At 39.7% G+C, this 22,785-nt stretch overlaps 1 protein-coding gene across 4 annotated transcripts; it reads left to right on the top strand.

Moving 5' to 3' along the window:
* Positions 1-6,952: 6,952 nt before the first annotated feature.
* On the top strand, positions 6,953-22,208 carry LOC126604764 (uncharacterized). Of its 4 annotated transcripts, XM_050272075.1 has the most exons (10): positions 6,953-7,160; positions 8,099-8,184; positions 10,826-11,044; positions 11,279-11,370; positions 11,589-11,696; positions 18,044-18,150; positions 18,335-18,390; positions 19,153-19,330; positions 20,095-20,385; positions 21,136-22,208. In XM_050272075.1, the coding sequence occupies exons 2-10, from the start codon at positions 8,116-8,118 to the stop codon at positions 21,987-21,989; spliced, it is 1,974 nt and encodes a 657-aa protein (XP_050128032.1). In that variant the 5' UTR covers positions 6,953-7,160; positions 8,099-8,115; the 3' UTR covers positions 21,990-22,208. The 4 variants fall into 4 exon arrangements, with proteins under 4 accessions (XP_050128032.1, XP_050128035.1, XP_050128034.1 ...); XM_050272077.1 differs by lacking the exon at positions 8,099-8,184 and having other exon boundaries at positions 6,954-7,160; XM_050272076.1 differs by lacking the exons at positions 6,953-7,160; positions 8,099-8,184 and adding an exon at positions 9,266-9,633.
* The last annotated feature ends 577 nt before the right edge of the window (positions 22,209-22,785 follow it).

Below are 22,785 nucleotides of genomic sequence, written 5' to 3'. Positions count from 1 at the left end.
TTTATTTTATTTACCCATGAAGTGTTACCCAGACATAACCGAGCCCACCATTATAGAAGTTGGAGCATATGCGTCTGTTGCCAAATCTAAAGGTGAATTCGATCATATAAATGCCAAAGCATCAGCCTTGAGTACCGTGGCTAGTTATGACGGTAATGGTAAGACTTTAAAGGTTTATGCATCTGCTACGAATAATACATGGATAATTGATTATGGTGCTACTGAACATATGACTTGTGATTCTAGACAGGTACAAACCCTAAAACCATCACCCAAAAATGTCGTGAATGTTACCAATGGTAATGTTGACCCCATTATTGGAGAAGGCAATGTCTCACTTTCCGATACCCTGAATCTTGATTATGTACTCGTTGTTCATTCTTTGGATTATAATTTATTATTTGTTGCTCAAATAATTGTCGCCCTACATTGTCTTATGATTTTTTGGCCTTCTTTTTGTTTTTTTTAAGGACATTCGGACTCGCAAGATGATTGGTTATGGTATTAGGAAAGGAAAGCTCTACCACTTGGAGCTGACATCGAACAGTCCCCGGATGTTGACTCAAACTCTTGCAGTGGAAGGAAATCAGGGGGATAGGAATAAAGCTTCGGAGATTTGGTTGTGGCATCGTTGACTTGGACATGCTTCGTTTGGCTATCTGCGCAGGTTGTTTCCTAGCCTCTTCGTTAAGCATGATATTTCTACTTTTAAATGTGGTGTTTGTGATATTTCTACTTTCAATGTGATATTTCTACTTTCAATCCCGTTTATGATTATTCATTCTGATGTTTGGGGACCATCTAAAACTGCTACACTTGGTGGTGCTCATTGGTTTGTTACTTTGATTGATGACTTCACACATATGACTTAAGTTTGTTTGATGAAGTCCAAAAGTGAAGTTACTTCTTTGTTTCAGTGGTTTTACAAAATGGTACAAGTGCAATATAAGTCACAAATACAGGTTCTCAGAAGTGACAATGGCGGCGAATATGTAAACTCTGGACTTCATGCCTTTCTTAATCATCATGGTATTGTTCATCAGACCACATGTCCATATACTTCACAACAAAATGGTGTTGCAGAACGCAAGAATCGTCAGCTTTTAGAGGTTGTTCGTGCTTATTTACTCAAGGCGCGTCTCCCATTATCCTTTTTGGGATAAGCTCTCACCTCAACTGCATATCTCATGAATCGTGTTCCATCCCGATCAGTCGACTTTCAGACACCGCTCCAAACTCTCTCTTCATATGTTGATGCTCCCACAGTTCCTAATCTTCCACCTCACGTGTTTGGCTATGTGGCATTCATTCATCTTCATAAACAGTAGAGAAGTAAGCTTGAACCTCGGGCCTTATGGTGTGTGTTTGTAGGGTATGCCTCAAATAAAAAAGGGTATCGTTGTTATCACCCTCTGACGAAAAAATTGTTTATCACAGTGGATGTTGTGTTTCATGAGAATGATATATACTTTGTCAATCCAGAGTTTTCATTTCAGGGGGAGAATTAGACAGAAGTTTAAACTTTTGATTATATTATTCCAGATATAGATAGTGTGGATGATTTGGATTTAAGTGGTGATGTCTTGGAGCTAAGTGGTGATCATTCACACGAAAATAATGATGTGAATGAATTTGAGCTAAGTGGTAATGTCTTGGAGACAAGTGGTGATCATTCACATGGAAACAATGTTGAAAACTTTGAAAGGGTCGACTTGACATCGCCAGATAACTCACTGCCTAATAGCTCACTGCCAATTTCCTCACCATCGGACAATCCTATGTCGCCAGCTATCTCACAGCAGATCTTGAGTCCTAATAACCATAATCAATCGTCTTTGATCCCGGATGGACCACCACCACGTCGTCTCCCTGATCGCGTCAACCGAGGTATTCCTAAACTTACTTATGAAGCTGACCCTAAATGCAAAACTAGGTATCTGATGAGTAAGCCCAACCTTGAGTCTAATGTGTTATACCCGTTAAGTAATTATGTGTCCACCAGTCACCTGTCATAATCAAATAAGTCATTTGTGCATCAATTATCTACTATATCTATTCCTAACAGTGTGCAGGAGGCTTTAGTTGATCCACGTTGGAAAGCAGCAATGAATGAAGAGTTGAAGTCTTTGAAGAAGAATGCTACCTGAGAGATCACAGACTTGCCAGCTGGTAAGAAACCTGTGGGATACAAATGGGTTTATACGGTGAAGTACAAAGCTGATGAGACGGTGAATCGCTTCAAGGCAAGACTAGTAGCAACATGATACACTCAAAAATATGGAATTGACTATACAGATACATTTGCTTCTGTGGCCAAGATCAATAAAGTTCGTGTTTTGTTATCTTTGGCTACAAATCTTAATTGGCCATTACAACAATTCGATGTGAAGAATGACTTCTTGCATGGGGATTTGACAAAAGAGATTTACATGGAACTCCCACTAGGGAGTAATGTTCCAGATATGCATAGACAAAAGGTGTGCATGCTTCGAAAATCATTGTATGGATTGAAGCAGTCTCCAAAAGCATGGTTCGGTAGATTTACTAAGTTTATGAGAGCATTTGGATATAATCAAAGCAACTGTGATCACACGATGTTCTTGAAACGTCGAAATGGAAAGCTCACATCACTCATTGTATATGTGGATGACATGGTAGTTACCAGTAATGATCTGGATAAGCATGCAGCCTTGCAAAAATATTTAAGTACAGAATTCAAGATGAAGGATCTTGGGTCTCTGAAATATTTTCTCGGGATTGAGGTATCAAGGAGCAAGTCAGGAATCTTTTTGTCACAGAGAAAATATATTCTTGATCTGTTAAAAGAAACTGGCATGTCAGCGTTCAAACCCATGACTACTCCGTTGGCAGAAGGAATGAAGTTGAGCATTGATTTAAACCAAGTACCGGTAGATAAAGGGAGGTATCAACGGTTAGTGGGAAGATTAATGTATTTGGCACATACTAGACCAGACCTTACTCATGCCTTGAGTGTTGTTAGTCAACACATGCATGATCCAAGAGAACAACACATGAATAAAGTTATGAGGATATTGAGTTATTTGAAAGGAAGTCCAGGGAAAGGGATTTTGTTTCAAAAGAATGGTCATTTTAGTATTAAAGGTTATACAGATGTTGACTGGGCCGGTTTGAATGATGATAGCCACTCAACATCAGGTTACTTCATCTTTGTTGGTGGAAATCTGGTTACTTGGAGAAGCAAGAAGCAGGGAGTAGTAGCAAGGTCGAGTGCAGAAGCAGAATACAGAAGTATGGCCCTTGGTATTTGTGAGATTTTATGGCTTAAACTACTACTACAAGTTTTGGGTGTTAAACATAATCAACCAATGAAGTTGTTTTGTGATAATAAGGCTGCTCGCGATATTGCTCAGAATTCGGTGCAACATGATATAACTAAACATGTGGAGGTTGACAGGTTCTTTATTAAAGAAAAGCTAGAAGGTAAAATAATTGAAGTGCCTCCAATCAGAACGGAAGATTAAATAGCTGACATTCTCACCAAAGCAGTTTCTAGTGAAAAGTTTTATAAGTTTCTAGACAAGTTGGACATGTGTAACATATATGCACCAACTTGAGGGGGAGTGTTGACTTGTATAGTTTCCTATAATTTAGGATTTCCTAGTTTAGGATAGATCCCGTGTAATCTAGGAGAAATCTCTTTATAATCTCCTGTAATTATTCTTTCCTATTTAATTAGGCTTAGGATTGTATATTATACCTCTTCATGAGAAGAATAAACATATCATTCAAAGCATTCTCTTCTTTTTCTCTTTCCGTTTGGAGGGTACGAGGGTATTCAAGTTTGTTCCTTTTGCTGTATGGTTTGAGAAAATTGAATCTAGGGTTTGTTTGATCATCTGGGGATCGATCGGGTGCTCAATTTAGGGTTAGATATGGCTGTATTCTTGTATTATACTAAAGGGGTGATAACTCAGTAAGTACATAATTAAGTGTATGAAATGTAATAAAGTTGGGAAGTTTCAGAATATTTCGGATCAGATTTGAAATATTTAAATACATTCCAATTCCTATACCATTTTTTTCGGAATTTTGGTTTTATATTTTAATCAGATGGAATATTTTAGAACTTTTCGATTCAAAGTGATCGGAATTGGAAATTCCTATCCAACTTGCACCCCTAGTACCACATCATGTGCATTTTCATCTTTCGTCTACATCATTCTTAAATCCTTATTCATCCGTAATTTCTTCTTTGTAATTATTCCTTATTTCTAACCAAAAATTACAAACTAAACTAAAAGAAACAAAGTCATTTAATACTATAGTCTAATGGTATTATTCCGCATTTGTATGTAAAAGGTCTTAAGTTTGATTTTTGCGCAAAGGCGATTCTGAGCTATATTATTATGGCTATCTCATTGTAAGGTTTCACCCACTTTCTTATCGCTCAAAGGCGATTCTGAGCCATATTATTATGGCTAACTCATTGTAAGGTTTTGTCCACTTTCTCATCAGTTTAGTGTAAATAATACCATTAGTTAAAAAAAAAGGAGTTTTAACAAAACACTCCCGGTACTGCTACTTTTAACGAAAAACCACATGTTTACCTTTAACTGGTACTATTCACTATACCTTTAAAAATGGTTTTTCGTTAGTTTTGCTTAAAAAAAACCACTTAGTACTACGGTATCATGATATTTCTCTTCAGTTGTAAGTGACATGTCTTAAATTTGATTTAATCATATTATTACTAGCCCATTATGAGGCTAGGCCGACCCCATCTCTCTTAGGCCTTGTTTGGCAGATCGGATATGACTAGTTATACGGACGCGGGTGTTTGGCACTCAATCGTACTAAATAAGCGCCAGATTAATTTAACCGGTCTGCTTATCTAAGAGGGTATATGTCGGATTAATAAACCCAACCAAAAGGCTCGGATTATTAGTCGGTCCTCTCGCGAACTCGGCCCTCTCTCTCTCGCCTTCTCTCGGAGTCGTCATTGTCCTCCCCGTCGCCTTCCTCGTCACCTTCTTCGTCGTCCTCTCCTTGTGGCCTTCCTCGTCACCTTCCCCGTCGCCTTCCCCGCCGCCTTCCTCGTCGCCTTCCTCATCGTCGTTCTCTCGGCGTCGTCGTCTTCCTCTCGCCTTCCCCGGCGCCTCCCTCGTCGTCGTCCTCTCGGCATCATCATCGTCCTCTCATCCACTCGCCGTCCTCCCCTGCAACTGGGTCTTGCAAAGAAACATGGTGCGGCGGAGAGATGATTTCAATTAGGATTCTTCTGCAGTCGGGGAAGAATAAGGGAGAGAGATGGAGGGAATTTGGGGTGTGCGGCGGAGAGATCTGGGAAAAAAGTGATGGTTTCAGTTCTTTTTTTATTTTATTTTTTAAGTTTTGATTATGCAGTCGGGAAAAAAGGTCAACTTTTTGGTGACATTCTAAAGCATTACTCACAAAGAGGGCGATATTTGCTCACAGAGATCGGAAAAATTATTTGGGATTATGTAGTCGAGGAAGAAGAAGAAGGGAGAGAGAGGGAGGGAGTTTGGGGGTGCGAAGACATATGGGTGCGTTTGGTACGCAGACGGAACGGAACGGGACGGGACGGGACGGAACGGGACGGGACGGGACGGGACGGGACGGAACGAAGGTGTAATTTTTGAAAAAGACATGGGGTATATTTGTCTTAAAATGGTAAAACAGTGTGTTCCACAGACGTGGAACAAACCCGTTCCAGGGGGGGAGGTGGGACGCAAAAACACCCAAAATCTGTCCCGTAGAACAACCCGTTCCACCCATTTTTGGCGCACCAAACGCGGGACGGAACGCCTCGTCCCGTTCCGTCCCGTCCCGTCCCACGTACCAAACGCACCCTATGGGAACAAAAAGCTGATTTCAGTTTTTTTTTTTTTTTTTTTAAGTTTAATTTTTTTTTAAAAGTTTGATTCCTCCTATCCGGTATAACCAAACATAGTATAAATAATACGGTCATTAGTCTGATACTGCACCAAACACCTGACTAATTTAGTTAATACTATCCGGTGGCTATTTATCCTATCCGACATAAATAGTCAGTACAGTCCGAGCTGCCAAATGAGGCCTTAGTGTCAATAATATTGTTTGTTCTTAAAAAATAAAATAAACGAAAGTTATCGAACAGGCCATAAGTCGGCCCTGTAAGGTCATAAGTCGGCCTTGTAAGACCATCTCCAACCGAAGGGTCCAGACGGCCAGATGGTCGAAAATAGCCCGAAAATCGTTTCCAACCGAGGGCTAGGCCATAGGGCTTGTGGGTCCCACGAAATCTGAAAGGGCTAAAGGGCTGGTTGCTTAGGGTTGGCCTAAGACCATCTCCAAACCGAAGGAGGGCCAGAGAGCTCGTTTTAGCCCTCTGATCTTCTAAGAAATTAATATTTTAATGAACAGTGTATGGTCATATTTCTTACCGTGTCCAAATGAGGGCCAAGCCAAACATAGCCCTATCACTAAAAATCATCTCCAACCGAAGGCCAAAGGGTCATAGGGCCAAACATAATTTATTATTTTAATTGAATTACTATGGTTACTTAAATTAAATTACCTCACTAATTTTATGTTATGGATTGTCAATAATTTTCATGTTGTTAAATGTTTTTAAAAATGTTGTTAATATATTTTTTTTATGTTGTTTAATGTTACTTAATATTATTTAAAATTCTTTATATTATTTAATGTTGTTTTATGTTACTTAATGTAAAGAAAAAAAAACAAATATGATGTCATCATGTGGCCTGGCCGGCTGACTGGCTCATTTGGGCCAACCGGTTGACTCTTTGGCCCTTTTTTGTTCAGTGGGAACCACGAGCCCTTTTATATGGCCCTCGGTTGGAGACTGTTTTCGGACTATTTTCAGCCCTTTATCCTCTGGGTTGGAGGTTGGAGATGGTCTTAAGAGTATTGACGACGGAAATGTTAATATTTAGCCCAAAATGTCTGAAATGGGCGTGTGGCTAATTCGGCCCAATGAAAAAGCGCAGTGAGTGTAGTCCCTAAAACCCCGAGCAAATCTTCGCCGACACCATCATCGCTCCGTGCCCACTCACTAAGCCCGCCCGTCACGGTTGATTGAAAGCGGTTTCCTTCCCGTCGCCGGCTCAGACGGTCACAGTTTTTATCTCGGTTTCTCGCGGCTGAGTTGGCTGGTAAGTTTGGAAACGTGGAGTTGTTAAAACAATTTTTTGCGTTGCTTGTTCTGGTCTGCCCTTTATTTCATACTCATACTTTGCTCTTTTCAATTTGAGTGTTAAATTTGGCATATTTCTTTTGTCTTGATTGCTAAGAAGTAAGATTAAAATTGTTTTTTTGGATAGTTTCTGCAGTTTTTGCAGAAAAAAATAATATGAAATTGAATCTTAGAGAGAAAAATAAATGGTGCTTGGATTTGATAGGAGTGATTCTTTTTGCATTGGGTGTGAATTTTGAATGGGTTTGTAGTGGGTGAACTGAAGTTGTACAAGCTTTCATAGCCTAACTCCAACTGCCTGTGCAAACCTTAATGATAACATACTCATGGTGGGGATGGAGTTGGAAGACTGAGAATGCTATCTATATTTCTTACGTTTTTAATTTGACATGCATTTGGTTGACAATTATTCGTTAGTCGATATATAATAGATTAATAGGTTCAGATGTTAAATTTGTCTTCTATTATTTTGTTTATTTTTTTTCCTGGTTTGCTTTACTTTCTTTGTTATAACTTAGGGTATGCCTTCTAGTTTGAATAAATGCCTTCCACATGAAGGTTGAAGTTCTTTACATTGGTTTAGTCTAGAAATTAGACAATGAGGATTGGCTACTTCTCAATATTTCGGTTTGTTTTCAAGGGAATTGAGAATATGAAGATACACGTATCTCTAAGACATCAGTGTGTATTTCAGGTTCCTAGTTATTCTTGTGCCACCACCTTGAAGTATGGGTGGAAGTACACAGTTTAACTCTTATGATTCTCTTCCTAGCAATATGGATGATTTAGATTACAATTTTAATCCTATGTCAGTGTCTGCTTGGTGGATTTTCTTATTTTTCTTTGAAAATTTTCTATTGCTGGATGAATTGTTTCTGATATGGGCTCTGATGATAGGTTTGATCATTTGAGTCATGGCTATGCCTCTGATTAGGAAACTCCCCCATCGGTTCAACACCATCAGGACCTTTGTGAACGCCAAGGTAAAATGGGTCCGAGATCCATACTTGGACTACGTAGTTGAACGAGAAAAAGACCTTAAACAATCCATTTCTTTGAAGAACCAAATCCTCTCCAATCCTTCCCAGTCCCTTCCTCTCTCTGCAGCTTCTTTGCTCAAACCCCACCTTGACCTCCCCACTACATCCTCCAAATTTTTCCATAAATATCCTTCCTTCTTCTCCATATTCCAGCCCTCCCCTGGCCTCCCTCCCCATGTCAAGCTCACCCCACAAATCCTCTCACTCCACAAAGAAGAGTCAGCCATTCATACCTTCATGCCTAACAAATACAACGCCATTGAACGACTTTCTAAGGTTTTGATGCTCACCAGAGGGACCAAGTTGCCCATGCACCTGATTAACAGATTGAAATGGGATCTGGGTCTGCCTCATGATATTGTGGGTACCCTTCTTGCTGATTTCCCAGATTATTTTCAGGTTTGTGAGGTTGAGGATGCAGTAACTGGGAAACTAGAGCTTGCGTTGGGGCTTGTTTGTTGGAGAAAGGAGCTTGCTTTCTCTCAATTGGAGAAAAGGGCAATAATGGTTGACCTGAGTGAGAAGATGTTGAAGCACATTGCATTTCCAATGAATTTTCCAAAAGGGTTTGATTTGGATAAGAGGGTGAAAGATTGGGTTGAGGAATGGCAGAGATTGCCATATATTTCACCATATGAAAATGCAGCCCATCTTTCAGCAAATAGCGATCAGGCAGAGAAGTGGACGGTGGCAGTGCTTCATGAGTTTCTTTGGCTTATGGTTTCCAAGAAGACCGAGAGGGAAAATTTGTATGTTTTGGGAGAGTATTTGGGGTTCGAAAGGTCTAGGTTGAAAAAGGCTGTGGTGCATCACCCAGGAATCTTTTATGTTTCAAATAAAATTAGGACACAGACTGTGGTACTAAGGGAGGCATATAGGAAGAACTTCTTGATTGAGAAACACCCATTAATGGGTATTCGGTATCGGTACATTCATCTCATGAATAAGATACCAAGAAGGCATAATTCGAATCTTGTTTTGGCCTCTGATGGTAGAAGACTGATTTCTGTCAGCTGATAATTGTGGTATAACTGGGAGAGGAGATCAATGAGAATTGCTCTTGAGATGCTGCATTTGATGATTCTAATAATGCTGCAATGATGAAATGGAAATTTGAGGGAGGTCATATAGAGATTGATGTGATAAGTATAATGCTTTGGTGACATGATGTGTATTTTGATTGAGAAGATGAGTTAATCTATTGGATGATATACCATACTGTTGCTACGGAAGGCATAAATGCTGCCCAGGGTCTGATGCGGGCGAAGCTGGTTTTACCTTTAGTGAGAGGAAGTGGGTTGTTGAAAGGACAGCTGTTATTTTGGAGACATACAGGAAACTAAGTATCTTCGGCAAAAAATTTAGTGGCAGTGTAGTTTATAAATAACAATGGTATTGCATCAAGTTAAATTATTTTCTTTTTCTCCTGCATACAAATTGCATTCTTTTCCTGTGGTGTTGTCACATTTTTCCGTTGAGGGTTTTAAATTTCATCCTAGTTGGAGTTAAGTCTCTGCCTAATTGGATTTTAGTTGTTATCTGGTGAGTGTGTTACTTAGTTTTTCTGCTCCTTGAGATGATTTGTTTAAATGCTTCATTACCTTGATAAATTTGAGTTGTGTTTGAACAAATGAGTTGGGTTAAATTATCTTGGAAAGATTGCCCTTTTGTATGCCAACTTGCCAAGGCTTGGATTTTATTGTGCAAATAATATTTCAGATACCTCCTTTCATATCTTCTGTGGGTACTGGTATGAGTATTAGAAGTTAGATGTTTGACGTTCTTTATGTGATTATCCTACTGTGTTGCCTTTTGAGAATGAAATCTGAAATTCATGTAACAGTTTTATAAATGATAATAGGTTTCTAGACTTGAAGTTTTTGAATAGCTAACATGTTGGAGAAGGAAACGATTTGATTCAATTCTTATTAGGAAAGCTTTTATTTTGTGGATAGAATTGATACAAGTGCTGTTGCAAGCAAGCTTTTTAATGTATTCATTTTGTGCATTCTATTGTGTCATCATCTAGGTTGGGTCCTCACATTATTGTGACTTGACAGTTTAGGAGCCATGCTCTTGGTGTTCATTGTCATCTTTATTTTTACCATCCCCTTCTTTTGTTTATATGGTCCCCTATTATTTTATAATCAATCACAAGTGAAACTAGAGATGGTTTTGGTGTGTTGTTGATTTTATGTTGGGTTGATATTGAAGCTAGATGGTGCCTGAGTTTTGATAGAACAAGGTAACTGAATGACATAAAGCTGTCTTTTTCTTTTAGGGTAGCTTGTCAGTTTTATTCAAGCATTAGGGCTTTTGGATTGATCAAGAGCTACAGTAGCACAGCAGTTTTAATTAGTGCATATAAAACCAAAAGAATTAGACAATCATGTTTATGTGTTCAGTTATGGCTGAATTTATGATGATATGTGCTTTAAATAGGAGTTTAGAATGTTAAGATTGTGCATCAGAGCTGAGAATTCTGGCTACCTCTGGAGCTTTAATTTGGAAAAGTTTATTTTGTATTTTGTATAAAATTTCCTAATGCTATTCTCTCATCTGTACTTGTTTTTTTTGTTATTAGTTGTGTAGAGGTAAAGCGAGTGGAAGAGTTGTAATGGAAGAACTTTTGGGGTTCACGGAAGAATCAAGAGATAATGAGGAGTTGGGTATATCAAAGTCGTCATCATCATCACCTTACAGCTACAAATTGGTGCCTTGGTTGAGCTGGGATGAGTGGCTCTTTGTTGACAAATCTCTCTTCTCTAATTCACCTGATTTTGTGGCTTCCGCTTTGAGAAGAGTAAGAGAAACCCAACTTCGTGTTTTCATTTTGCTTACCATGGAAAACAAGAAAATGTTATGTTAGAAATTTCACGTGGATATTGCTTGTTTGAATCTTGTGTATCCAATGCTATAATTTTGAAAATTAATGGACACAATTACTTTTTAAAGAGTTTTTTCCTTTAAATTGAATTTTTTGTGAGGTTTCTGGCAATGACATAAATTATTTTTACGTTTTAATTGTTGTTTACAGATATCAACATGGAGAAGCAGAGGCTGTCTTCCTATTACGATTGAAGTTACAGCATCAATTATTGAAATTCAACGAAAAGATCCTCACTTTAGGTAGCTTTTACTCCAACTGCTATGCACCTGTTTGGATCAACTTATATCTGTTTTTACCCGGTGGGGGTGGGGGAGGGAATACTTTATGCCAAATGCTGTTTGCTTTGTGGTTATGTTTGTATATATTTATATCTCTTGTATTGTTTTGAATTTCTTCAAAAGATAATGTATTTGTCCTACTTTGCCAACAACTTTGTGTACGTGTTTTTGAATTATAGAAAGGACCAGTCAAATGATGCTTTAGATAATTCCAGAACAGATCAATCAATTGATGCTTCACTCTCGGAGGAAATGCTGGCCATGTTATATTGTATGGCAATCATGAGGTGAGGTTCCTTTAATTTTTTGCTCTTAAATCTCTCCATTCTTTTCTGTACTCCTTATCATTTTGTGATGTATGGATGCATATTCTTAGTAATACTATCATAATAAGCACAGTGCAATAATTAGTAGAAACATGGTCCTTGATAAACTATAATGCTGAATCAAAACTATAGTCCTGAATCAAAACACACACACACACACACACTTTCTCTCTCTCGCTCGCTCTCTTTGGGAGGTAGTTTGTAGTGGGTTTGACGGAGAGGTAGACTACTTCGACTCATATATGGGCAGCAAGCATGTTAAATAGCTAGTTGCATCAAGTGTTGGATCTTTTTTCATGTTTCTACAAATTATTGCATAGCCTTTGACTTATCCCAGCTATTATGGATGTATAGTAGATATATATGTTCCTAGGAGAGAGTCATTGAGCATAGATTGAGGCAAGAGACACGGGTTTCGGACAACCAATTCGGGTTCATGCCAGGGCGCTCAACCATGGAGGCAATCTATCTCTTACGAAGATTGATGGAAATATATAGAGATGGGAAAAAGGATTTACACATGGTCTTTATAGATTTGGAAAAAGCGTATGATAGGGTCCCAAGAGACATTCTTTGGAGGATTTTAGAGAAGAAAGGAGTACGAGTAGCATATATCCAAGCTATACAGGATATGTATGAAGGAGCAAAGACTGCCGTAAGAACTCATGAAGGACAAACCGAAAGCTTTCCCATAACTGTAGGATTACATCAAGGCTCATCCTTAAGTCCTTACCTTTTTGCGTTGGTAATGGATGAGTTAACAGGACATATTCAAGGTGATATTCCTTGGTGTATGCTTTTCGCAGACGATATAGTGTTGATAGATGAAACTCAGGAAGGGGTAAATGCAAAGCTTAACCTTTGGAGAGAAGTGTTGGAATCTAAAGGTCTTCGCCTAAGCCGATCAAAGACAGAATATATGGAGTGCAAGTTCAGTGCAAATGGAGGCCAAAACGAGTTAGGGGTGAGGATCGGAGATCAAGAAATACCAAAGAGCGACCGTTTTCGTTACCTAGGATCTATCTTGCAAAAGAACGGAGAATTAGATGGAGATCTCAACCATAGAATACAAGCTGGATGGATGAAGTGGAAGAGTGCATCCGGCGTGTTGTGTGACCGCCGTATGCCACTGAAGCTCAAGGGAAAATTTTATAGGACGGCAATAAGGCCGGCGATGCTGTATGGCACAGAATGTTGGGCGGTGAAGCATCAACACGTACACAAAATGGGTGTAGCGGAGATGAGGATGCTTCGTTGGATGTGTGGGCACACGAGAAAGGATAAGATTAGGAATGAGGATATCCGGGGTAAAGTAGGAGTAGCCGAAATTGAAAGAAAGATGAGAGAAAATCGGTTACGGTGGTTTGGACATGTGCAAAGAAGGCCTACTGACGCTCCGATTAGAAGATGCGACTATGGGACAGAGGTTCAGGGCCGAAGGGGCAGAGGAAGACCTAGGAAAACTTTGGAAGAGACCCTAAGAAAAGACTTAGAGTACTTGGATCTAACGGAGGACATGACACAGGACAGAACACAATGGCTTTCTAAGATTCATATAGCCGATCCCACTCAGTGACTTGGATTTTCCAAGTCTCCAACCGAGAAGTTTTCCTCACTCGGGAAATTAAGGGAACACTACCTCAACCTATATGCTCCACTCACAAAGCTTCAACATACAAGCTTCAACAAAAGAAAATTCAAAGAACTTAGCGAAGAAGGCTTTGGTGTATTTAACACAATACGTTGAAATGAAGGAAAGCTTATTTATTGATATCCCCGATAAGTTACAAATATGTACATATACTTGAGTCAAAATAAACAAACAAGAGGGAGCCTTCACAAAGGTTGCTTAGGAGAAGTCTCAGCAGTCGGTAGAGCCCCAGAAAGAGAAGGCACCGGAGGGGGATCATTCGGAGCCTCAGTACTGGACAAAACCCTAGAAGGAGGAGGCATCAGAGATTGATCATTTGGAGCTTCATTACGCGGTACAGCCCCAGAAGACGAAGGCAATAAATGCCTTTGGAACAAACCCACAAATCTCTGATGATCAAGTAAAACCTGACCATCAGATTCCTTCATCTGGTCAAGCTTCCTCTTCATGTTTGTAGCATAGTCATGTGCGAGCCGGTGCAACTGTCTATTCTCATGCTTGAGCCCTCTAATCTCCTGTTTGAGACTCATCACTTCAGCCGCCAATGATTCAACTTGGCGGGTTCGAGCAAATAGGCGTTGGGCCATATTAGACACAGAACCTGCACACTGAACACTGAGAGCCAGAGAATCCTTAACAGACAACTCATCAGACCGTTTGGAAAGTAGTCTGTTATCTTTGGGAGTGAGAAGGTTCCTGGCCACTACCGCAGCGGTCATATCATTCTTCATCACGGAATCCCCAACGGTAAGAGGACCAGTAGGGGAGACGAAGGATGGGCGCCATATGTTGTCTGGAGAAGGCGGGGCTGCCTCTTCAACAAGGTTCAAGTCAAAACGACGGTCGGAGGGGCCAGACATTTTCAAAGGTGTTGAAGAGAGAAGAGGTCGGACAAATCAAGATCTTAGAAGTGCAAGAATGGAGCTTCTACTGGTGGATATTCAAGTGTGCTTTGGAACTTAATGTCAGCTCCTATAAAAATCTGCACTCGACGAAGCTTCAGAAATCGAAGAGGCGCCTGCTCAGAAATCGAAGAGGCGTTTGCTTTCTCAAAAGCTGGGCTGCTCAGAGACCACGAGGGTCGATCTCAGAAATCGAAGAGGTGTTTGCTTTCTCAAAAGCTGGGCTGCTCAAAGACCACAAAGGCCGATCTCAGAAATCGAAGAGGCTTGCTTTCTCAAAAGCTGGGCTGCTCAGAGACCACGAGGGCCGATTTCAGAAATCGAAGAGGCACCTACTTTTCTAGCCTTGTCAGCACCTGTCACACGCACACTTAGCTTTGCGGAAATTATGTGCATTCTGTCGAAGATTTCTGGCGAAGTAGAAAGCACATGAATCGTACTGTTCAATCACCCACTTCCCACACGCAACAGTAGCTCATGGGTACCACAGATAACTTTGCCAAAGTTCTCTGACAAAGTTGAGACACGTGAAGCTTGCAGCTCCCACTACATCGCTCTGACCAAGAAGGGTAAAAGAATTGCAAAGAAACAACACTAACAAAGTTTAGACACATAAATTTTGAAGGTCTAGCTACCATATTATTACCCACAAGGGTAAAGGAACAGTACCACTGCTGGATAATTGGAAAGTCCCGGTGTGTCAACCTCTGTGCTTCGTGGCAAGGTAGACTAGCAAACATGCCCAACCTTTACTCACATTCGAGAAAACACTCCTAACAAGATTGCTTGCTCCAAAATCGAAGAGGCACCGCCCTCCGAATCTCGAGAGCCAGACTCCCAACATGATTACTTTCTCAAAAATCGAAGTGAGGGTAAAGGAACAGTACCACTGCTGGATAATTGGAAAGTCCCTGTGTGTCAACCTTTGTGCTTCGTGGCAAGGTAGACTAGCAAACATGCCCAACCTTTACTCACATTCGAGAAAACACTCCCAACAAGATTGCTTGCTCCAAAATCAAAGAGGCACCGCCCTCCGAATCTCGAGAGCCAGACTCCCAACATGATTACTTTCTCAAAATCGAAGAGAGGGTAAAGGAACAGTACCACTGCTGGATAATTGGAAAGTCCCTGTGTGTCAACCTTTGTGCTTCGTGGCAAGGTAGACTAGCAAACATGCCCAACCTTTACTCACATTCGAGAAAACACTCCCAACAAGATTGCTTTCTCCAAAATCGAAGAGGCACGGCCCTCCGAATCTCGAGAGCCAGACTCCCAACATGATTACTTTCTCAAAAATCGAAGAGACACCGCTCTCCGAATCTCGAGAGCCAGACCCCCAGCAGGATTGCTTTCTCAAAAATCGAAGAGGCATCGTTCTCCGAATCTCGAGAGCCAGACCCCCGACAGGTCTGTAATCTTCACACGCAACATCAGCTTTCCAGATACCACAAACCACTTTTTCAAAGTGCTCTGACAGAGTTAAAACATGTGAAGCTGGCAGCTCCCACTATCGTGCTATAACCAAGCAGGGTAAAGGAATAGCATTATTACTTGATGTTAGGGAGACTCCTATATATGTCGACTTCCATCCCTAACGGACAGGCAGACCTGCAAAAATGCTCAACCCTTTCTCTTATCTGAGAGGGCACTCCCAACAAAGCCTTTCGAAATATTCAGCTTTCTTTCCCCCCGATAATACCTCTGTAAACAAGCTATACTAGAGCAAGATTATCTCATATCATCAGGGTTAAAAGCAAGAGTATCCCATATCATGCTTTTTCCCTGTCTTTTCCTTTGGCCTTGTTCTTACCTGCAAGACAAGGAGAGAGAGAGCAATCAGTCAGCACTTGGAATCAAGCTTCCAGCCAGGAACTGACTGCCTGGAACCCCTTACCTGATTACTTACCTGGCATTGCTCTCGAGTACTCATCTTCAACATCTTATGCTTCCAGGGAAGATACCGCATCTGCCTGAGGAACAGATAGGGCAAGTGAGAAGGATACAAGGAAGCATGTGGAGACAAGCGTAACAGCACACGTGCCGATACATCAACTACTCTATCAAAAGCAAAAGTATCCCATATCAGCAGGGTCGGACGTACTCTAGATTTGATGGACTTGTTTTGACCCTCAAATTCTTCAGTCGGCCTTATACTCTGGAGGAAACCAGAAAACCCTCCAGCCCAGTTCAAGAATAAGCCTGTGGAAAGTTACTTCTTCAAAAGCAAAAGTATCCCATATCATCTCTCCTCATTTTTCTTCTCTTTATCCTTCATGCTGCCTGCAAGATAGGGAGAATGTGAACAATCAGCCGGAGCTCTGATTGCTTACCTTGTCTGTCACCTCTTTCAGCAGATCCCCCAGCTCGGCGACTTAGGGGACTCCTACTACATGGTTTGTATCTCGCTTGACCAAGCATGAAACTACAAGTAAGCTTCAAGTGAAATTGATACATTACCTTGTGCATCTCCACCAGTTACAGATACCACCCCTGGATGGAGGAAGAGTACTTCCAGAGAAGATGCCACATCTACCTATGAGACAGATAAGGCAAGTCAAGACGATACCACACTCCGGTACTTAGAAGTTTCGTGGCTACGAGATCATTCTCCCACAATATTTCCTAATGTCATTTGTACTAAATCATTCACTTGTACCCACTAAAGGAGAGCTTGAACCTATGTACTTGTGTAAACCCTTCACAATTAATGAGAACTCCTCTATTCCGTGGACGTAGCCAATCTGGGTGAACCACGTACATCTTGTGTTTGCTTTCCTATCTCTATCCATTTATATACTTATCCACACTAATGACCGGAGCAATCTAGCGAAGATCACAAAAAGTGACCGTTTTCGCTACCTAGGATCTATCTTGCAAGAGAACGGAGAATTAGATGGAGATCTCAACCATAGAATACAAGCTGGATGGATGAAGTGTAAGAGTGCATCCGGCGTGTTGTGTGACCGTCATAGGCCACTGAAGCTCAAGGGAAAATTTTATAGGACGGTAATAAGGCCAGCGATGTTGTATGGCACAGAATGTTGGGCGGTGAAGCATCAACGTACACAAAATGGGTGTAGCGGAGATGAGGATGCTTCGTGGGATGTATGGGCACATGAGAAAGGATAAGATTGGGAATTAGGATATCCGAGGTAAAGTAGGAGTAGCCAAAATTGAAGGAAATATAAGAGAAAATCGGTTCCGGTGGTTTGGACATGTGCAAAGAAGGCCTACTGACGCTCCGGTTCGGAAATGTGACTACGGGACAGAGGTTCGGGGCCGAAGGAGTAGAGGAAGACCTAGGAAAACTTTGGAAGAGACCCTAAGAAAAGACTTGAGTACTTGGATCTAACGGAGGACATGACACAAATGAGCGCAATGGCGTTCTAGGATTCATATAGCCGACCCCACTTAGTGGGAAAAGGCTTTGTTGTTGTTGTTGTTGTTGAATTTTTTCTTGATAGGTGCATTCACTGCGTATTATCTTCAATTTAAGATATCTTGTGCAATGGGTTCTTGTAAGTATAGCATGCATAATTTTTTAAAGCTGTCCCATCACATAACTGATATTAGTAACATATCATGATAATTTTTGAGGTTTTCATAGTAGACATAGAACAGAGAAATTCTGTATTCAATTCATAGGGGATTAATGTTTAAGCTCATATTTATTTTGCCTCTTTTTTCTGTTTGTCATTGTCTCATGTGATGTTACATAAATAATCACCGTCACACTAGTTGGCTTGTTTCTGAAGGCTTGTGAATGGTGTGGTTGAGAAGACACGGAAAAAAACAGAGGTTTCAATTGCTGTGGCTGCTGATGCAATTGGCATTCCACGTACACTGATTGATGTTCGTCATGGTGAGCAGCTCCAACTTTTATCTTGTAATCTTTTGTTTGTTGGTTAAGCCTTTAGGCTTTTCTGTTAGATAACCAACCATGCCCATTCGACTTATGCCTACTTTGAGCACAGGGCTTTGGGTATTTTAAATAATTTTTTGAATTTATTTTTATTTTTCACTTTATTATTGCTTTAATTGTTTAGAGGGATCTCACCGTGAACTTCCCACACTTGACGTTGTTCGTACTGCTTCAGTTAAGGTACATATTATGCTTGGTATATCAAAAACTTCCCACCTTCATATTCTTCGAATGCTTAATCAACTTTTAGATTTTATGTTTGAGAAATCCAGTCTATTTGACAATGAATAATTATAATAGAATCTGAGTTAGACATCGTTTGATGTTTGATTAAACTACTTGTGGGTGCTGCACAAAATGGTGGTTTTATTTGATAATATGTCTGAATTCTATAAAGTTGTGCAAACCGGTTTTGTTTTTCCATATAAACATAGGGGACATGTTTTCTGATGAGAGCAGATTCTTATTTCAGGTTTCCCACACTTGGCTTTATTCCAGCCTATTTTGGCTGGAAGACATCATATTCTGCTTTTCAATTGTAACAAAATGATATTATTATCTCAATATGTTTCTAGCTATCACTTTCATGGGCTAGAACTTTCGGATCTTGAATAGGGAAGATTAATTGACCCAAAAAGAGAAAAAATGAATAGGGAAGATTAAACTTGTTTCCGAAAACAAACCCTTTACAGTTAGTCTCTTAATAATTTGACTTCATGAATGTCACCAGATATTATTATGTTTGAAGATAAAAAGGGCCTTCTACAGTTATCGTAACCCCTTATGGCTCTGTTACAAGTTCATTTTAATTCATGACAATTTGTTCCTTTTTACCCTTTTTTACCTACTGGAATACTTCAATTGTTATATACAAGTTGTTTGGAAGAGGATGACGTGCTTTAAATTTGAGAAGTTAAACATTATCTCTGGTTGGTGTTTTAGGCCCTTCATTGGTTGAAGTGCTATTACTGGGAGCCTCAGAAGAAGGAAATTCCATTTCATGGTAATGAAACTGATAATATCAGAAATGAAATAAGGTCTAAATTGCATGAATTGGCCTTCTGCTTAAGAGTTAAGACAACTCCTCAATCCCATTCTTCAAATGTCAAGAAAAAGCGCGGTATGAAATTTGCATTTATTCAAGTTATATTGATTATAGTGACTAAATCTCTGATATATATAGGATACAATATTTTCTGATGCTTTTGCATAGAGAGAAAATATGCGGAGCACCGTACATATCTTTTCATATTACTTGCAGCTACATTTTGTAGGGATTGTGATGTTTTCATCTCCTGGGGATGTTTCTTGGTTGTATGGTTAGGACTTTCTTTTCAGTCTTCACCCATTCTTTGTAAAGGAGTAATCTTAGACAATAAGTTTGGAGTTATTTTCTGATAGAATTTTAAAATCTCTGTAAAATTAGGAATCCGTTGATTGTCATGTTGTGTTCCAAGGAAATGGAATTTACATAGCTAAGCTGTTGTAAAGAAGTCATTATCGACATGTATCATGTCTACGACGTATACTCTCTACTGAGACATGTCCATGTAGCCCATGTGTATGTCATGTTTTGGGTTTGATTTAACACGTTTTATTTGATGTAATGCCACCTGCATATTTCTCTTTTTATACTTGTATGCCTAATTGCTATTGTTGTATTGACCATAAAAAAAAAAATTGCTATTGTTGATAAGAATGTTTAGAAATTGTAGTAGGTGATTAGAACGTTTTATTTGATGTAAAGCTACACCTGGCTTACTCTTATACTGTGCACACAGCCATCTTAATTCTGATCGGATGTCCGTGATTCAAGAACACAATGTATTTTAAAACATGGATGTTTTGTAAGTATGGTTATTAATTGAGGTACTTCATTTCCAGGTTTAAAAAAAGACCGTACAAGGATATTGAAAAGTCTTATTGGGATGTATTCTTCCTTATCCTCAGAAGTTGTTTCTGTACTGTTGGAGTTCTTGTTGGAGTCTATAAATTCCTCAGACTCCTCGGAGCTTCCAGTAAACACCCAAAGTGGCCCAAGACTACTTGTTTCGTTGAATGAGTGGAAGCTTGTGATAACAAAATTTTCAAACAAGGAACCAGAGTTGCTTCTGGCTCTTCTGAATGCAGTTCTTGATATGTTTGAGACTCGGGAAACAGTGATATATGAGACGGGTAATCACGTGACCTAATTTTTTTATTATTTGTATTATTTGTTCCTTATTCAGATATAGACTGGTAGAACATATGCCGAGATTGTGTGTAGATTTTAATTATATATACATGGTAACTGAGTTGCTTTTTTATGCTGGAGATGGGTAAGTGATCTAGCCTGCAATAACGGTCACATCAGAATAGTGATTTCTAGTGTGTTTTTGAATTTGCATGCTGCGATACCCCTGATAAAGTTGATTATTTCATTTCTATATTACATTTGGTGACAACTAAACAGCAACGTATCTCCTTTTGGTTGGAAAAGCATCTGGTTTTCAGAAGCTCTAAAGCATAAGCTGCTGAATTAGGTTAGATGAGTAATCGACATTGAGTATAAGAAATATCTGTGTAAGTTGTCCTTTTTTAGCATAAAATACAGCACAACAGCTTAAGGAGAGGAGCCCTCCCATCGAATCCTCAATCAGTTAAGAGTTTAAGCCGCTTTCTTGAAAGAATGTTCATGGTAGCTGCGTATAATCAGCTAAAGCCAGATGCCTCTTTAGGTGCATGATGTGCATTTGATTTCCTAGCCTAAATTCACAGTGCAAGTTCAGACACCTGCTTTTGAATTTGTTCGATCATAGCATGAATTCAACATCATTTACTACAGCTGACGTACTCACCAAAATTGAGTGTGTGATTTGTATTTGCTCAAAATTTAGATTATCCAAGCGTTCTTATCTTGGTTGCTGCGTTTATGAATTTGTCTAGGAGGAGGGATTCGCACATCATCAGACCGCAGGGCTGAGGTACTCCAAGTTGAACACCTTTCTTCTCTGTTTGCGTGGCTCGTTCAAAATGTTGAAGGATTAAAGCCTCGCCATGAAATAGACTCTGCAGCCGAAATCAAAGTTTCTTCAGCAGAACGAACTATCCCACAAGCAATTCTGATGGAACTCCTACGCAAATGTCTTATTGTATCAGCTTCTGCTAATAAAAAGCTCATGGATTCTGCCGCCCATCTTGCACAGCTGACTGGGGACAGCTTCCTAGTGGGAAAACTGCACAAGCTCTCTTCCTTTGTTTCATCAAATTCAGATGGTACTGAAGAAGATACTGTTCATATAAATTCAAATAATCAATTTAAGAAGAAAGAAGAATCTATAAGTCAAGCAGCAGAGAAGCTAGAGCTGATTAAACGTTGCATAGTGAAGAGCAAAGTAGTGAAGAGGATCGATGCTGATGTCGGGGACACTAACAGATGGGTTCTGGCAAAATCATGGAACCAGTGTCCAATTGGAATGTTGCCTCGAGCTGTGGGGTCCTCTGGCCGCCTTCCTGTTCTGGACGTTAATGTCCCGGAAAAGGTTCCTGAGTTACTAGGAAGAAAAGAGAAGTGGGAGTTGAACCAATGCAGTGTCAAGAGACCTAGTTCCGATATGCAGCTCCTAGATAACCCATGTGTTAAGAAGATGAGGGCGACAGTGGATGGTTCCGCGTCGGAAGGTGAGGATGTTTCATCCTGGGAAGATGTCGATGGACATCTCATGATAGGCGGGGTGTGGAAGAAAGTCGGGGAAGAAGAGCTACTCGCCATCAAGTCTGCAGTGAGGATATTAATCTAGCCGCCGACGGCCGTCGACATTTTTCATCCTAGGAATACAAGGGTAGATTAAATTTTGGAAGGTAACTGTGTTGGCTCGCAGGATAAGCTTCAAATCTGGGTTACAGTAGTTTTGGTTTATATTTTCCAGTGATTTATCTTTTGTAATTTAATTAAGAGACTGTTAGATGATTATTTATCTCTTAATCTTATGCTATTCAGGTAACAGTAATTACTCGAATCTATTTGTTTATTTTTGGATCAAACTCGGTCACTCGTTACATTTTTTACAAAAGGGAAAATCCGATAATAAAAAAAAACAAAGGAAAAATGAAAAGCATGAAAACACTTGAGAAGTGATTTATGCACGTCTGGTTTTCTCTCAGCATGTTCATTTATTTTTTATTTTTGAATTGAATAAATAAGAATGTGCGGAAAATTAATTTTTTCTGCCTACACACTACATATTATTTAGTTTTCATTGACAAAAAATATGAATTAAATATCATCCTCCGTCTAATCTCATCTTATTTTGGGCATTAATTCATGTTTGTGAGACCAAAATTAACAAAAAAAATCATAATTAATCGAAATCCCATTTCAAAAGCAAACCTATTGAATTTACAAAATAAAGAATAAAATGAGCTTTTCATACTACATTTTGTTCATTACAACAAAAATCTACCAATTTCTAAACAAAAAAAGGCTTCCTTCGAATGGTACAACATAAATGCCGCTTCCAATCCCATCATTGGCTCAACTAAGTGCGAGTTAAGTTACATCAACCCATTGATACAACATTCGTCTGGGTACAAACA

This window comes from Malus sylvestris, chromosome 15, assembly GCF_916048215.2.
Source record: "Malus sylvestris chromosome 15, drMalSylv7.2, whole genome shotgun sequence".
Lineage (NCBI taxonomy): Eukaryota > Viridiplantae > Streptophyta > Magnoliopsida > Rosales > Rosaceae > Malus > Malus sylvestris.
The sequence above is the reverse complement of the archived record's forward strand: the minus strand, read 5'-3'. Positions and strand labels throughout refer to the sequence as shown.